Consider the following 18,932-nt stretch of genomic DNA (forward strand, 5'->3'; position numbering starts at 1 on the left):
TATTCAGAGTCCACAATGCATAAAGTTAAAAAGGAGGTGTTCATTCAGGCTGCTGTCACTACCATTTTGAACAGGCCACAGTGAGACGCACTAGACTACTAGGAAGAAAGATTAACTCTATCCCTAACTTTTCCTCTTCCTCGTGTGGCAGCACCTGGCCTCTGCTTATTACCTGTCTATACTGATGTCACTGAGATTTATAATTCCAAGAGATGGGATACAAACCTTCATTCGTGACTAATCCAAGTTTAATCCTCAACTATTGAATTCCAAATCTCAGCTGTGTTATTTTAGAAAGGCAATGAGCAAAGATCAGAAACTCCCCCACAAAAAGGAGGGAACTTGCACATCGGAATACAAAGTAAGATGTCAAAATTTGCTGATGATGCCAAACTCGGAGTTGTGGCGGAAAGTGAGGATGAAACCACTTGACTGCAACAGAACATAGATGGGCTAGAAAATTGGGTAGGCAAATGGCAGTTGCAAAATAATAGAGGTATGTGCGCAGTGAGGCATTTAAGCAGAAGCGATAGGGAGAGGAAATATAGAATTAATGGCACAATTCTAAAGACTGTGTTATGGAACAGAGGGACTTGGAGGTTCATGTGCGTAGATCTTTGAAGGTGGCAGGACCTTTTCAGAGAGTCATTAGCGATGTATATGGGATCTGATGCTTCATAAATAGAGGTACCTGTATTGAGCGCAAAAGCAAGGACGTTATGCTGAACCTTTGTAAACCCCAGCTGAGTCCACAATTAGAGTAATAAAGGAAGAGGAGATGATTACTGATTTAAAAAGGAAATTGAATGGACAATTGAGAGAAATAAAAACTGCAGGACTATAGGATGGATTGGATTACTCGACAAAAAGCAAATGTGTATTTGATGGGCTAAATTACCTCTGTTGTGTAATGATTTTGTGACTATTTTTGATTAACTGGGGGAAAAGTACAATCAGTTTAGAAAATGGAGGTACATGTAGCCTCCGGACAATATGGACACTGACAGCACTTGTAAGTCCCGAAGGACTTTAGGGCGTGATTCAGTGCACCTGGCGGATTAGGATGCGGTGGGTCAATAGAGAGGGCAAAATCTAGATTAGCAGCGGGCGTGAACCATTTTGTGATTCACCCGGCCAGCTCCCGATGGCGAGTTCCGGATCTTGCCCAAAAATGGCGAGCATATCATCAACCCTCATTTGCATGAACTTCAGTCTCATTAATGAGATTGTGATCAAATGCAACGGCCTCCCGGATTTACCCAACACCCCAGCGCAATGTCACGTGGGCATCGTTTAGTACTCCTCTACAAAAACGTGAAGCTGGTACAATGGCTTCTGAGGGGGTGAGGAGGTGAGTAGCCATTTCCATTTTCCAGCATGCAGCTCGGGGGCACTGGAGATGCTGCCCCAATGCTGGAGGGAATGGGGAACCCTTCAGGGGGCTTGGGCTTGGTTAGGGGGCTGAAGCGTTCTCGGTCGGGAGTCGCCCGTGGGTGGGTTGGGGTGGGGGGGGGGGGGGGGGGGGAGGAAGGTAGCGGTGAGGGCTTTCGCGTCTGTGAGGCCTTCAAACCATCTTTAGATATTTTGGGGCAACCAGAGCTTGAGCCTCTGTCCTACCAAACATTTCCAGGTCAGAGCCCTGATGCAGCGTCTCTACTGAACGTGAGTTTCACCCCCTTTGACTGTGAGCAGCCTCCAGCTTCATATTTGAAGGCTATTTCAAATGAAGGATTAGCGTTGATGCAAAGTGAGAGCACGTCGCTCTCCTGAACTCTCAAGTGCCTCCTCGAAGGCACAGATGCCATGTCTCGGAGGATGATTAATGCACTGCATGTCCAGCAATCTATAATGCCTGAACAGTGTGCCTGAACTCTAAAGAGCATCAGCACCATAGAGGCAGCTGCCAACAATCAAACATGAAAGAGCAGGGCTTCACTGCTGAGGACTCTTTCCCGGCCAAAGGGTAAGTGCACGGATGAGCGCAGCCTCTCTAACGCTCTCGGCAGAGGTCTGAGGTCTAGGGGCTCCGGGGCCGGGGGTGAATGTACAGGGTGAGGTTTGCCAGCACAACTGGCTCGCTGGATGACATTCTGAGAGAAGGTGGGACAGTCATGGTAAGGGTGGGGGAGGTTTGGGGATTTGAGGGTGGCGGGATGAAAGCCCGAACTAATTGTCATTGTCTCTCCTCTAATTCGTCCCAGCTATAACAATGATTGCTGGTGTTGATCCCGTAGAGGCTGCCCTCACGTTGCTTGTGACAGCCGAGGCAGGCAGACACCGTAGAAGGCAGCAACACCAACTCAGGCTGGAGGTGGTCCCTGACATGCAGGGGGCTGCACCCCCTGAAGACCCAGTCGCCCATCAGGCTGAGGATGGACCCAGAAGGGGAGACCAGCAACAACCTAAGGTGTACAGGTGGTCATTCAATGAGCTGACGGACATCATGTGCCGCAGAAGACTGTGCCTCGGCAGAGAGACAGTGCGGCACCTGTGCAACCTCCTCGCAGACATGGCACCTCATGGAGGAGGAGGACACTGGCTCCCGGTGGCTGTGAAGGACACCGCAGCCCTAAACCTTTGTGCCACCAGGTCATTCCAGAACTCGGGCAGGGACCCGTGTGGCATATCGCAATGTTCAGCCCGAAGTTGCATCCGGGAGGTGATGGATGCTCTGTATGCCCGGGCATCGGACTTTATCATCTTCGAGCTGGACCAGACCCATCAAGATGCCCAGGCTGCAGGACTTTCTGCCATCGCCGGGATGCCCCATGCACGGGGACGATTGATGGCACGCATGTCGTCCTGTGCACACAGGGGCATCAGGTAGTGCCCTACACTCGCTGAATGTTCAGATCAGTTGCAACCACCATCTCAGAATCATGCATGTGTGTGCACGCTTCTCTGGGAGCGTGCATGACAGCTATATCCTGGGGCACCCAGAGATACCCGGATGACGGATTGGCTCGTGGAGGAAAAGGGATACCCGCTGAGGTCATGGTTAATGATGCCGAGGTGGAGGCCTGAGACCAAGGCGGAAACCCGGTACAATGAGGCCCATGTTGCCACCCGTGTTGTCGTTGAGCGGAGCATTGGACTGCTCAAGATGTGGTTGCAATGCCTTGGCTGCTCTGGCGGTATCCTGCAATACACCAACCGGAGCGTCTCCCACTTTCTGGTGGTCTGCTCAGCTCTCCACAATCTGGCACTGCGGCAGCGCGACATACTGGAGGAGGAGGTGGAGGGACTGGTCCAGGAGGGGCTGAAGGACGAGCCCGAGAAGAAGCTGGAGGATGGAGGACAGGTGGCGACAAGGGTCCAACATGCTAGGAGGACCAGGGAGGCCGTCATCGTCTCCAGATTCCCCTAAGACAAGGCTGTGTCTGTAAGCTCAACCCACCTCCCTTACTCACACCCCCATTTCCCTCCCCCCCCCCCCCCATTTCTCTCCTTCCCTTCCTCATTCCCCTCCCCCTCCTTCCATTTCACTCCCACATTCCCTTCCCCCCCCTCCAATGCCTCCCCATTCCTCTTCTCCCCCCGCCCCCATTCCACACCCACTCCTATCACACCACCCCCTCCCCAATCACCCTGTTCACCCGATCACCCTGTTCCTCCCTCCAAGGGTCTGTATAACATCACTCCAGGGTTATGGGCCTGTGTTGGCACTGTCAGTGGGTCACCATACAAGGCAGATGATAGCTCGCTGTGAGGACAGCTCTGGTGCCCCTCAGTTTGTGTTAAAGTCAGACTCCTGTCTTTCTACTGACAGTGCAATCGGAGGGGGGAGGGGGGGCATGACAGAGGCTTCACATGTATGAGGTGTGACTTGTTTTAATGGTGAACATTTCACTGTGACAGATTTCCATTCCCCCTAGCTACAAATAGTGACCTCCCTCATGCCCACTCAGTGCTCCTTACTCTTCTTGCTGATCCGTGGTCTAATGTTACGTCCAGGTGTGTCCTCAGGACCCTGCTTTCCTTGCTCTGTGGCCTTTGATGCCCTTGGTGGACATGGTCTGGAGGGCCTAGAGCCGGAGGGCCCTGGCCAACTTACCGTTGTCACAGATGCCGCTGTGCTACCCTCTTCTGCCTGCTGCCCTTGAGATGGGCTGGTATCAGGAGGGGGAATTTTGAAGAAAAGGAGACTGCCGTGGTCTGCTTGGTTGCAGGTCTCGGTTGGCCTCTTGCGTTTCTTCCTCCCTGATCGTGCAGCTAGGGCGCTGGGAGACTCTATGGAATGGAGGGACAGCTGGAGTGAGCTCCAGAGGCCTCTGAGTCATCTGGTGCTGCCAGTCCTGAAGGCTCCCCATGTTCTGCACCATGGTGTTGACACCCTCAGTCGGAGGTCTGCTATATCCCCGGCTTGTCAGTGACTGGGCCATACTCCAGAGTGCCTCGGCAATGTCCACCTGCATCTGAATGACGTCCCTCAGCGACTGCGACATGATGTCAAGGCCCTCGGCCATGGTCGTCACAGACTGAGCCATGCCTTGGACACCAGCACTCAAGATGTAGACGTCATGCTCCTGGTTTTCCTGATGGCATGGTGTTATGTAGTTACATTGTGTACCTTGTGTTGCCCTATTATGTATTTTTTTAAATTTCCTTTTCTTTTCATAGTACTTAATGAGTGCAGACTCGATGGGCCGAATGGCCTCCTTCTGCACTGTAAATTCTATGATTCCATGATCTGTTGAGCTGCTCGCAGAAAAATACTTTTCACGGTACCTTGGTACATATGACAATAAACAAAATCCAAATCAGATCGAGAGAATGGATATGTGGTCAGTGAGAGGGAAGGATCATTTTGTCTGACATGAACAGCTGACTTAAAGCAGGTCACCTTGGGTGAAAAAGCAATGGATCCTTACCTTTCTGTTGCAAGCCAACCTCACTGTCGGAGACTGCTCTCTCCTCAGGCAATCCCGCAATTTCTAGTACCCGTTCCTCATTGGGGGTGAGGACTCAAATCTCTGGGATTCCTCCCCCTGTCTTGGTACTTTCACATTTATTATGGGCTATCTTCTGCAGGGACAAGAGAGGGCACATTGGGAGCCGCACACTTGATGGGTCGGGGGGTGGCATGTGTGGGCACCGCACCTGGGATATGAAAGAGTTGTGCTGGTGGGAGTCTGGGTTTTGAGGAACAAACATGATGATCAGATGTGGGGAGTGTGTGAGGTGTCAGCCAGTGGATTGGGGGGGGGTGTTGGGAATTTGAGGGGTGGCAGGCAGAACTGATGCCAGGAGAGAGGTGGTAATTTACCTTTGTAGCCGTTGGTCTTCTTCCGACTTTGGACGGTGTCCTCCTTGACATGCTGCCTGCACTGACAGCCACTGCCTCCCAGGCGGCATTGCTGACCCTGCTGCTGGTCCTCCAATCCGCTTTGGAGATCAGCCTCCCATCTACAGCCTTGGGAAACCTTGTGAAGTCGGCATCCTGAAAGCGAGGAGCAGGTCTGTGTGCTGCCACATTTGTGTGTTGACTGGGAGTAAGTTGTAATGGAGTGTTTAAAAGCAGCTTCCCCTTGTTAGCGGCAAGCTGCAGAACGCGAATAGGGCGAATCAAACAGCGACGGTGCCAGGAATGTCATGGGGGTTCATTTTTGCTACTAAGTGCCATTGAATACAGGCCGTAATCTCGTCAACAGGGCCATTGCTAAACTCACCACCAAACACGCCCAAAACCGGACGTTAACATGAGTCTGCTGAATCATGGCCTATAATATGTGTAAACTAAATATGAGAGATATTTTGATCATCTTGCAAAGCAGTGTAAAAGAACTGAGCTATGAGGTCTAATTAAAGTAATTTGAATTTTAAATGTTAAAAAGAATGCAGTTTAGGGGAGAGCATGCTGCAGTATAAAAAGTAAATCTTCATGTAGTGTAGATAAGGTAGGGTTAGAATTAGTACTCAATACACTAAAATACACAAGGGGAAAAATCACTTCATTTTGAATGATAAACATATGGAACAACCTGCCAAGAAACATATATGGGTCAAATGACCTTTTCTCAACCTTGATTTTAATGCTTTGATGTTCTTTTCTGACCATGCTTGAGGCCTGATTCCTTCCATGGTTAATTTATCATAGTTAAGACATTACATAGGAAAGGAGTCCATTGGTAACACAGAACAACTGAGGCGACATATTATAAAATACCAGGAATCTATTATATGAAATCAGGCCATTTTAGAGCAGTCAAGGTTCAAATGTGTCTTGCTTTCATAATATAATAATAATCGCTTATTGTCACAAGTAGGCTTCAATGAAGTTACTGTGAAAAGCCCCTAGTCGCCACATTCCGCCGCCTGTTCGGGGAGGCCGGTGCGGGAATTGAACCTGCGCTGCTGGCCTTGTTCTGTATTACAAGCCAGCTGTTTAGCCCACAGTGCTAAACCAGCCCCTTGGATACAGAAGAAAGCCATTCAGCCTAATTTCTTTATAATTTACTATTTCATGGGGTGGGTGTTATTAGCAGGGCCAGCATTATTGTCCATCCCTAATTACCTGAACAGAGTGGCATGTTAGGCCATTTCAGAGGACAAGTGTCACCCATTGCATTGACGCCAGACCAGGTCCTGTACTGTCCTTAAACAACATTCGTGAAACAGATGCTATTTTAGGAAAATCAATAATTGTTTCATGGTCATTATTACTGAGATTAGCTTTTAATTCCAGATATTATGAATTCCATTCAAATTCCACCAGCTGCTGTGGTGGCCTTTGAACCCATGACCCCAGGACATTAGTCCGGACCTCTGCATTCACAAGTCTAGTAACATTGCCACAATACCACCACCACGTTTCCCCAGGTGCCTCAATTCTGGCAAATGCCTTTGAAAGAATGTTTCCCACATACTCATTTCATTCTCTGGGCTTAACACATGCAAACCTAACAATATGTTTCATGCTGAATGGGTGTAGCTTTCTAATTAATATCAGCAAAATTAAAGTTGGTACAAATGTTAAACAGGGACAATGCAAAATTATATTATGATGCTGAAATTTTACATCTCTTAAATCGGATTTTAAACACATTGCAGGTTAATGCAATCTATGTAAATAAACAAAATAAACCTTTAGAGCCTTCAAACAGTTAGAAATTGCATTCAACAAAAACTGTACTTGATTGCTAACAGTTCCCAAATAAGTGGATGGAAGGAATTGGCAAACATAACATTTGCTTTTGGTTCTTCTGAGACACATTAATAATTAAAATGTTGCACGAGGTTATTGCCTGTCGGTGAATGGCTAATTGTAATTAACAGACCAAATATTAGCCACAGCGTCTACATGCATACGACCTTGTTCAGCCTGCATGGGTTCCCCTCTAACAACCTGTTGCAGGACTGCCTGTAAAAAGAAACTCAAGGCCAGAATTCTCTGGCCGTTGCGATTCACTGTTCCCGCCGTCAGTGGACCCCGTCTGCAGGTTTCCGGGCGGCATGGGGTGATTTCAATGGGAAATCTCATTGAAAAGCAGCAGGAGTGTAGAATCCCCTCACCAGCAAACGGCGTGTCACAGAGGGACTCTCGGCTGCGGAACCGGAAATTCCAGCCCCTAATATTATCTCAGGAAAAATTGTGAGGCATGAAATTAGTTCAGAAAATTACCTTTCACCCTGATAAATAAAGATAATTTAAGAAAGATAATTAACATGATTGAGGTGCAATAGTAACTGGTTACATTCATGAAGCATGATGCAGAGCAGCTTCTAACCACCCCTCTCCCCCCACCTCTGTCTCACCCGTGCTCCCTGCAGCCATTTTCAAATTCTAGTAATGAGTTTGATGAGTTTAGGATTGATGAATGTTGTGCAACCCTGCTGTGCGTATTATTAAGGTTCTGTGAGATCCACCAGCAATAGGAGAAAAAGATGCTTGCAAAACAGAATGTGGCAGTTTCCCGTTGATTTTCATTTGAAGGTTGGACCACAGCCTGTGATTGCAATAAAACTTGAGTTTTGCTCTTGGGATTTGTGCTATATTCAAGAGCCATGTTGCGATCGTGTAACATACTGTGGTCATTAGCCTGACCACAGGTGGGCTGGATTTTAAAGTGCAGATGTGCTGGGAGAAGTACAGGGTGGACGATAGCGTGTGGGAAATCCAGAAGTGTGGGCAGCGCAAATAACAGGGGCTTTTTAACTAAGTCATCTTATTATCAGTTTACTGCTGAGAATAATCTCACCTTTTGTAATTGTTGAGCTTTTATTTTTAATCTATTTCTCCTCAACAATTGTAATTTTTGCATGTTTTCTCCGCAGGGCTCGCTAATAACTTCAACTTTTTTTCTTGGATTCAGACGGTCTTCAGTGAGGCAATGAGGTTTGTAATAGTTTCGTAATTGTAACTTGAGCAAAATATGGAAACAAACTATTCAGAACCAGGGGCGAGATTCTCCGACCCCCCGCCGGGTCGGAGAATCGCCGGGGGCTGGCATGAATCCCGCCCCCCGCCGGTTGCCGAATTCTCCGGCACCGGAGATTCGGCAGGGGCGGGAATCGCGCCGCGCCGGTTGGCGGCCCCCCCCCCCCGCGATTCTCCGGCCCGGATGGGCCGAAGTCCCGCTGCTAGAATGCCTGTCCCGCCGGCGTGGATTAAACCACCTACCTTACCGGCGGGACAAGGCGGCGCGGGTGGGCTCCAGGGTCCTGTGGGGGGCGCAGGGCGATCTGGCCCCGGGGGTTGCCCCCACGGTGGCCTGGCCCGCGATCGGGGCCCACCGATCCGCGGGCGGGCCTGTGCCGTGGGGGCACTCTTTTCCTTCCGCCTTCGCCACGGTCTCCACCATGGCGGAGGCGGAAGAGACTCCCTCCACAGCGCATGCGTGGGGATGCCGTGAGCGGCCGCTAATGCTCCCGCGCATGCGTCGCCCGGAGATGTCATTTCCACGCCAGGTGGCGGGGCACCAAAGGCCTTTTCCGCCAGCTGGCGGGGCGGAAATCAGTCCGGCGCGGGCCTAGCCCCTCAAGGTTAGGGCTGGGCCCCCCAAGTTGCGGAGGATTCCGCACCTTTGGGGCGGCGCGATGCCCGACTGATTTGCGCCGTTTTTGGCGCCAGTCGGCGGACATCGCGCCGATACCGGAGAATTTCGCCCCTGATTCGGATTATGTTCATCCATATGTGGCTCTGCCCAAACTCAGGTCCTTGGCTCACTGTCAGCTGGTGCGTCATCCTGTGCGGTTTTATTGCTGTTTTTGTCAGTGCCTTTTACTCTCTTTTGATCAATAAGGGGATCAGGGGTTATGGGGAGAAGGCAGGAGAATGAGGATGAGAAAAATATCAACCATGATTGAATGGCGGAGCAGACTCGATGGGCCGAGTGGCCTAATTCGGCTCCAATGTCTTATGGTCTTATGGTCTCTTAGGAGCAGGCCAAGGGGACAGGTCCCGAGACTACCCCAGCTAAAATAGGAATCAAACCCATGCTATCAACCTTATTCTGAACCACATGCTAGCCATCAGCCAAATGAGTTAACGGGCCCCCATTGAACTTTGTAGCCTTTGAAGCTGGTTTGCAGATTAAAAGAGGTGCATGTGAATAACTGGACATCCCAGATCATCAAAATCGTCTTTAAATCATGCACCAATGATAATATGCAGTAATCGTGTTCCTGAGCATTTCACAATGCCAGTTCATCACTTTACACCCTAATAAATTCTCATCCTGCCATTTCTATGTGCCAGATGGTGCTGTCGAGATATCAGCGAAGAAATTAATTATATAACAGCTTCATTAAAATACTTGCTGAATTGATTAGGATTTGAGCATTAATGTGAAGATTTCTTGTAGGATTTTCGATTGCAGAGTTGTCCCACGGAGTGCCATCATTGAATATTTATTATCTTGCTGAGTCTTTTTGATAGATCACCGCGATTTTGAATCTGCATTCTGCGTCCGTGAGAAGCTCAGTGTGGGCTCGAATTCCGGAGAACATCAAAAAATGTGATTCTCTCCGGTGTGATTGGGTTTTGGAATTCCAGCCCTCCCCCCCTCACCCCTGCCTCTGGTGGAGTGGTGCAAATCGTGTTGCGAGAGCCCAGGATCCTCATTTTAAGACATTAGCATGTCATTAACGAATACTCTCTCCCGACCTTCCCTCCCCTCATGGAATATTCATCGGGCGCTGGTGTGATGCTACAACAGGTTTGGCCAGACTTGAGGCAGTTGAGGGGATCCTCCCGAGGGCGCAGACGTAAATATAGCCGTGGGGGGGGGGGGTAAAGGGGTAGAGACATGCTCGGCACTGCCAACCTGGCAGTGCCAACATGTGTCTGGGGCAGTGTCTGGGGCGGATCTTAGTGGGAGCCCCATGAGGGGTGTATGTATGGTGGTTGAGGGATGCCGGTGATGAATTCCGCGGGGGAGGAGGTGCCACCAGTGAATTTTGGGTAATGAATTTTGGGTAGCCGAGGGCCCCCGAGATTTCCGTGATGTGGGCTGGGAGCCGTTAGACTACAGCACTGGATGGGGTGCCCTTTAATGATGGCGCCCCAATCTGTTTGGGGCCAGTTTCTGGCTCTTTAAGAGCCCTGTCTGGCCCTGCCAGAGTGATGGTGTAAACCACACCCACTCATTTCTTTTGGCAAAGAGGCTCACAATTCCATGAGAAAGCTGTCGGTGGGATTCGCATTGTTTTTTTCACCGGAATTAACACGTTGCCATTTTCTGGTAAGATTCTGAACGATTTGCCAAGAAGTATTCAACAGAATATGTAACTATCATGAACACCACAAATATTTTTATATTTCTGTTAGTTGTTGAAATACCTCCACACAGTCTTACATAACCAAAAACATGTATTTGACGATGACTGCAATTTTCAAACAGCAATTCATCAAGTATACTAACCCTACAGGTAAAGATAAATCACTATGCCGTCAGCAAGCGTGTTGTCCTAACACAGGGTGAGAATTTAATTTTTTTTTTAGTTTGCTTGTCTGCTCACAGTATTTGTCGAATATCAACCTTAAAAAAAGTCTTAGGGCAGGATTTTCCGTTCACCCGGCAACCAGAGAATCACGTCTGAGGTCAATGTATTTTTCCATTCCACGCGGCTCGCCCGTGGCATTCTAGCGACGGGCGAGGCGGGAGAATCCAGCCCTTAATTTTGGAGCATGCTTCCTTGTCCCTATTTTCTCTGTCACAACTTTGATTCACAATTATGGGAAATCTCTATAGAATGTGCAGAAATGTTCAAGGTACGCATATCTATTAATATTAGAAGACATAAGATCAAGATGGTGGTGCACAATTTCCCAATATCCATTCTTTGACCGTGATTTTCCGACTCCGTTGTGGTGTAACCCACTGTGGGAATGTGGCGGCCCAGCCGGACAATCCTGATGGTTCGCCTGGTGGAAAAATCCCACCCTTTGAGTGCACTTAGAGCAGAAGCAGAAACGTCACCTTTTCATTGTTCAAGTTAGAAACCAGAACCACTGGAAATGGTGAGAACAGTGGAGACACAAAATAAGCTGCTGATTGGTGAAGGTGTGATGGGAACAATGGTTCAAAAGGAGCCGGGAGCATTTTTGGTACATTCTTCTGGAAAACCCTGTGTCCTCAGTACTGTCAGGTCCTAGGACTCCAGCTCATCTCTCCTGCCTCACCTTACCTCCCTTCCTTAAACATTTATTTCTGTACCCTCCCCCACAGGATTCTCTCTGTACTGGCAAAACTGAAATGACTAAATTTTGAAAAGCTATTTCAAGTACTACTGGACCTTGAGACATAGGAGGAAAAGTAAACTATTTGGCCCATCGAGCCTGCTCCACCATTCAATGAAATTCTGACTGATCTGATATGATAATCCTCATCTTCACTTTCCTGCCTTATCTACCCTTGATTCCCTTACTGATTAAAAATCTGTCTGCCTCAGCTTTGAACATACTTAACAACCAAGCCTCCACAGCCCTTTGCGGTAAAGAATTCCGCAGATTCACTACCCCCTGAGAGAAGAAATGCCTCCTCATCTTCAAGTCCCCTGAGAATCCTATATGTCTCAGTAAGGTTGCCTTTCATTCTTCTAAACTCCAATGAGTACGGGCCCAACCTATTCATACTCCCCTCATAAGAAAATCTCTCCATACGTAGGATCAACTAGTGAACCTTATCTGGACTGCCTCCAATGCCAGTATACCTTTCTTTAGATAAGAGGGCCAAAACTCTTTACAGTAGTCCAGGTGTCCTAGTTAGTGCCTTGTATGGTTTTAGTAAGACTTCCCTACTTTGATACTCCATTCTCATTGAAATAAAGGCCAACATTCAATTTGCCTTCCATATTACCCACGAAACTTGCATGCTAGCTTTTTTGTGATTTATGTACAAGGACCCCAAAATCCTCTGTGCTGCAGCCTTCTGCTGTCTTTTTGCATTTAAATAATATTCAGCTCCTTTATTCTTCCTACCAAAGTGCATAACTTCACATTTTCCTACGTTATATTCCATCTGCCAGGTTTTGCTCATTCACTCAAGCTTGTTCCAAGATCCTAGGACCAACTTCGGTGCAAGCAGCCATTTAATTAAACCATTTGTATAGCGCATACTTCCTGACCAGGAGTCCACTAGTGAATCAAATCTCACATTTAAGTCCCCAGTTGTGTCAAGTTCCAGATATCCTTCAAAATAATATCAGACCAAGCTCACAATGGGGCGCAGCCACTTTAGATTTTTGCACCCCATATGTCTTACTGCAATCATTATATATTGCACTATCTCGTTGTGTATTCTCAGTTTTAATCCCATTCAAGGCTGAAAGTTAAAAAGAAAATGGGTAGATACCTTTACATCTTTCACAAGACAATGGAGATAGCTGTAGAATTCATTCTCTATAAAACTCCTGGAATACCCTTTAATATATATATAACATTTTACTAAGTTAGTCTTTGGAAATCAGTGCCTTTTATTTCTATGTCATAAACACCCTAATCTTATAAAACTGTGCATCTTCTGATTTAAACAAAAAATAAACATCCGGAATGGTGAAATCCTATTCGGCCTATATTTCCTCATTTACAAGGTGATTTATTTTTTAACTTGCTGTTTGACTGTCGAGGGACCCAGCAATTAGGTAATTGTATTTATAAAACATAAACAGGTCACCGGGCTTCTAACGTCTTAAAAGTTATTCATATAACTATTATGATCGCTGATCAGTCACTCATTGGTTCCGTTTTCTTCCCAATTATCTTGGTCTCCATGAGTATTGAAACACCAAACATGGAGATGGATGACTTGTTTTCAAGCCCCTGCCAATGTCATTTTAACATAGCTGCTAAGAGGCTCAGGAAAGCAACCTGGGCACAACATTTGCCATGATTATCCCTCCTCTTTGGGATGCTATGAAGTGCAGATTTGCTGTTCCTCGCCTCCTCTACAAATCAGTTCAATTGTATTTTGTTTTACGCACTGGAATATTGTGTTCGCATTTTGCTCAAATATTTAATGCAATTTATTTCATGGTTTCAGGAAAGGATCGCCATATGAAAAACAGGTTATAGTGACACCCTCATTTACAACAGTTGGCATGGCAACAACACAACTAACTGAAGAGAATACTGACTTTGCCTCCCGAGACCGCTACCATCATTCCTCAGTTATTAGTGGAGAAGTTCTCAGTCGTCATTTGAACTGAATATCAACTTGCTGTTGATTTTGTACCTTTGTAACACGCTGTCTTTGATTGGCAGGTCTTGAAGGCTGTTAAAACTGCTATAAAGTTTGCACGGATTCACAATATGGAAGTACACTTTCTTTTACGCAACTTGAGTAAGAATAGAATGAATAAAATATTGGGGTAGCTACAACATTATTACAGAGGAAAGCAGCTATTTTTTACCTAAATCTTTAACAACTGTGAATGTGTGAATTGTTTTATGTGATATTTTATTGTGGGGTTTATCTTAATATATACATATAGATATACTATCATGATTTAATTAAGGTTTTTGCCAAAATATTTGGAATAACTTGAGCAGAAATACCATAACATATTTTTCTATCATCTTTGCCAACTATACCACTAGTAGAAGTTGGCGTATTGCTAAAGTGCATGATATTAATTTTGGCAGGATTGCTGGCCATTCCTGATTTTGTGGGGGGTTACAATATAGGGGTCAAAATAAAGCAGACCTTCAGTGTCAAGTTTTATTTTACAAAAATGTTTCAATTCATACTGTGGGCAGGGCTTGAACAACATGTATTCATGTCAATTTGGGTGCAGGGAACCCTTCTTATTGATAAAATGTCTTTATTCCCACATGTTGCTCCTAGGCTGGTTCTTTCCTTTCCTAGTTTGAAGGTGTAAGAATACCTGAAGCCATAATAAAAAAGGAAACATTCAAATAGATTCTATACGGATCTGGAGACCAGATAATGTTCAGCAATAAACTCTTAATATGCGCCACTCAGAGAATTCCCTTTACTTTATTAAATGTTGAATATAATAATATAGATATTCTGTAGAACGAATGTGCCGGATGCATCAACACAGTGTGACACTTATATGAGTGTGAGTAGATTGCAAAATAATTAATTAATAAAATAGAGAACTTCTAATAATATTTACTTTTGCAGTGTACAATACATTTCAGAATTGCTAAGATAATGTTGGCAGCAAATGTTATGTTTCTAAACTTCTTCTCACTTTTTTATGTACATAATACAGGGAAAGTCCACATTAAATGAATAGAAGTGACTACAAATGTAAGAGGTTTTGCATCACTTTTAAGTGCAATATTTCCTTTACCAAGTAACTGAAATTATCTGGAAAATAAATAAAGGAGAGCAATATTATGAAAAGCTGATTAAATGTAGTTTCTTGTTCACCAGATGGAAATGAATATTTTCACAGGTTGATGACACTAAGGACGGAATTTTCCGCTCCCGTTCGGGTCGGGCGGGTTTGCCGTCGAGAATGGAAAATATCGCGAGAAGGCCAAAGTTGTGTTTCGTGCCAATGTAAAAGCAGGAAGCGGTTGTTTCCTCCCTACATCAGTGAAGGGCTGCATTTCCCAACGCTCAATGTTAGTAACCTTATTTTAATAAATTAACATATAGTTATCAGGCCCATAGGCTGGCATCATACTCTACGTCAAAAAATCCATTCATGGTGGCGTGTTGTCAGAACAGCATGAAGCATGACTGGTGTCAGAAGGTGTGCATCTGGTGAGCAGTACTTAGGGCGAGCTCGATGGTGAGTATAACAGGTGAGTATTACTATCGCTAGATGGTGTACATCAATGATATTTTGGCTTTCCTGGAAAGTGGACAAACAGTGCTTAACAACAGAAGTCATTCAGCTCTATCACTGAAAGATATTAGATATAAAGATATTAGCTTGTCACAAATTTTCTGTATATCCTGCATCTTAATATTTCATACTCCTGAGAATAAGAACTCAATTCAAAGGATGGCTGTATCATGCATTATAATGGAAAGGGAAAGTGCCAAAAATAAAATGCAAAGCCTCACTCTGTCCTCAAATATTCTGTTGAATGCTCCAAATCTCAGGTGCTATGTTCCACAATGCAAGCAGATGAAGTATGTGAGCAATCACACATAGTTAACAAAAGCATACTAAAATGAATTACAAATCAGTAAACTTACTTTGGTTTTATCCCTCTTCAAAGTAGGGCATAAATTACTTCTACCACATTTGCATATTCTAATGAATCTAATCAAGATTATCAGTCGGGCTCAGGGCGTGGCTCATGTACGCATGCTGGAGGCAACACATGTTTACAAACAGGGCCCTGTCCTTTGCAGACAGAAGGAGCATGTGCACACATTGCACCTTTTTCAACTAAAGAAAAGCTTGGAAGGCAATGATTCATTCCCCATGCCAATGCCTTGACCAATCAAAGCCAACCTGTCGTGTTTGAATTTGAGCGAAAGCTTGGCAGTTAACTGTTCCCTGCTGCATTCTTCATGGCAATGCCCCTCCAATTAGAGCTCACTTGCCAACCAATCAACACAATCTCCTCATGCGGTATAAATTGTTGTTCCCTTTACTGTTGGTATTCTTGCAAACTGTCCTGCTGAGTGCAAGATGAAAAGCTTTAACGGCGTGTCTCTTTTTTCAGTGATGCTAATCAAGTTTCCACCCTGCCACAGAATTGAAATGGCTCTAATGAAAATCATCAATTACATTATCTGTGACAGTGACCTTGCACTTTCCTCCCTCATTCTCTCTGCAGCCTTTCACACAATCAACCTTACCATCCTCCTACAATTCTTCTCCTGTATTGTGTAAGATTTCTATTCTTCTTTCCAATCTTACCTATCCGATCATAGATAGAGCATTTCCAGCAATGGGGTCTTTTTCTTATCCCATTCCCTCTCAAGTCCCTGGGTATCTATCATTGGCCCCATCTCCCCCCTCATCTACATGCTACCTCTTTGTAATGTCATCTAAAGACACAGAATTAGCTTCTACATGCACACTGATGACTCTCCCTTTCCTCCAGCTCTATTGATGCCACCATCACCTCTATGCTACCATACTGGTTTTTTTAATAAATGTTTTTATTCTCTTTCACATTTTCTCCCAAATTTACACCCACTAACAATAAACAATAAGCAGTAACAAATACAATGTCAATTCCCATATCAACAACAACAATCCCATCCTCCCACCAAACCCCCAAACATTAGCCCGCATACTAACATAAACAAATAACAAAAATGAATCAGGAATCACCCATAGTCACCATTAACACATACTGTCCCCCTCCCCTCAACCCTCCCAACCCCCCCCCCCCCCTAATGTTAAATGTTATCCAATTCTTGAAAGTGCATAATGAATAATGCCCATGAATTGTAGAACCCCTCCCTCCTTCCCCTTAGTTCAAATTTGGCCTTCTCAAGAGTCAAGAATTGCAGCAGGCCCTCCCGCCATGCCAGGGCACAGGGTGGAGAGGTTGATCTCCATCCCAACAGTATCCTCCTTCGGGTGATCAACGAGGCGAAGGCTACAACATCTGCCTCCGCACCCGTTTCCAACCCCGGCTGGTCCGACACCCCGAATATGGCCTCCCGAGGATCTGGGTCCAATTTCATGTGTACCACTTTAAAGTTTACCATAATAACCTCCTTCCGGTAATCCTCCAGCTTTTGACAGGACCAAAACATATGAACGTGGTTTGCGGGGCCTCCCCGCAACGTTCACACACATCTTCCACCACCTCAAAGAGCCGGCTCATCCTCGCTCTCATGAGGTGTGCTCTATATACCACCTTCAGCTGTATCACCCCCAACTTCGCGCACGAGGTGGAAGCGTTCACTCTCCGGAGTACCTCACGCCAGAACCCCACCTCCATACCTTATCCCAACTCTTCCTCCCACTTTGCCTTGATCCCTTCCAGCGGTGCGTTCTCCTCTTCCAAAATAGCCCCGTAAATCGCCGACACTATCCCCTTCTCCAGTACTGCCCCTTGTCGTCAGCACCTCCTCCAGCCGGCCCCATTGGGAAGCTCTGTATCTCCTTCCTGGTGAAATCTTGAACCTGCCTGTATCTAATCATTTCTCCCTGCTCCAGCCCATACATCGCTTCCAGCTCCTTCCTGCTAACCGACCCCCTACACAAACTCTCCTCCATTCTGACCCACTGTGGATTAACCCTCTAACCCAGCTCTGCATCTTCTCCACATTTGCCGCCCAGTAATAGTACATCAGGTTCGGAAGACCCAAACCCCCTGCCTGCCTTCCCCTCTGTAGCAGCACCTTTCTAACTCTGTCCACCTTCCCTCCCCATATGAACGAGGTAATCATTCCTTCAATCTCTCCAAAGAATACCTATGGCAGGAAAATCGGCAGGCGTTGGAAAATAAACAGAAATTATGGCAACACAGCACGGTGGCGCAGTGGGTTAGCCCTGCTGCCTCACGGCGCCGAGGTCTCCGGTTCGATCCCGGCTCCGGGTCACTGTCCGTGTGGAGTTTGCACATTCTCCCCGTGTCTGCGTGGGTTTCATCCCTACAACCCAAAGATGTGCAGGGCAGGTGGATTGGCCACGCTAAATTGCCCCTTAATTGGAAAAAATTAATTGGGTACTCTAAATTTAAAAAAACAGAAATTGCGGCAACACAATCATTTTAACCTCCTGTACCCAACCTGCCAGTGACAGAGGGAGGCCATCCCACCTTGCCAGATCGGCTTTCACTCTCCCCACCAAACTAGAAATGTTGTACCTACGGAGCACCCCCTCAATCCCGAGTAACCTGCACCCCCAGGTATCTAAAGTGAGTCTCTGCCCTACGGAATGTCAGCCCCCCCCACCCCTGCCTCCACCCCCACTTTCATACTGTTTGTCCACTATACAGCTTTGGGTGCTCGAAGCCATGATCTTCTGCCACAAATCCGTACCCTTCTCACCATTTCTATTCCCCTCCTGGTCTCAGGCTGAATAGGACTATTCGCAACCTTGATTCTCATCCAGCTCCTTGTAACTTCTAAACTCGACAACTCCAAATTGATCTCATACCCAGACGTCTACTTTCCACACTGCAAATTTCAGCTTACACACCACCTTGGGCTAGATTCTCCGTTTCAGCGGCTAAGTGCCGGTGCCAGCTTAGCAGGTGTGGTCTTTTACAACCCAAAAATCGGCAAGAAACCCTCACCGATTTCTGGACTGGTGAGGGGCTAGCAGCGGCGCCGGGTGAAACACGCGCGTGTCGCACCGAAAACAGCCCTAGAATGGCTGGGTCCCAGCCCGCGCACGGCAGACCACCTGCAGCGGTCGCGCCATACAACATGGATTCGGCCGTGCACGGACCGGACCCGCCATCCGCGATGCCACAGCTACCCCTTGGCCAACCCCCCCAGCCCTCACAGAAGCCCCCGCAGCTGAGTGTGGCAGCGCTGGACACAGTCCGAAGCAACCACGCCAAGTTCACGCATGGCTGAGACCACACGTGT

The 18,932-nt window shown here is 46.7% G+C and overlaps 1 protein-coding gene across 3 annotated transcripts in view; it reads left to right on the top strand.

Annotated features, from left to right (window-relative positions):
• slc12a8 (solute carrier family 12 member 8) overlaps positions 1 to 14,823 on the top strand; it is a 311,686-nt gene extending 296,863 nt beyond the window's left edge. For all 3 annotated transcript variants that reach the window (XM_072473246.1, XM_072473254.1, XM_072473240.1), the window contains 2 exons: positions 8,275 to 8,335; positions 13,482 to 14,823. In XM_072473246.1, the coding sequence (XP_072329347.1) occupies positions 8,275 to 8,335; positions 13,482 to 13,647 (227 nt within the window). In that variant the 3' untranslated portion in view covers positions 13,648 to 14,823. The remainder of the gene's footprint in view (positions 1 to 8,274; positions 8,336 to 13,481) is intronic.
• The last annotated feature ends 4,109 nt before the right edge of the window (positions 14,824 to 18,932 follow it).

Source organism: Scyliorhinus torazame, chromosome 2 (assembly GCF_047496885.1).
Source record: "Scyliorhinus torazame isolate Kashiwa2021f chromosome 2, sScyTor2.1, whole genome shotgun sequence".
Classification (NCBI taxonomy): domain Eukaryota; kingdom Metazoa; phylum Chordata; class Chondrichthyes; order Carcharhiniformes; family Scyliorhinidae; genus Scyliorhinus; species Scyliorhinus torazame.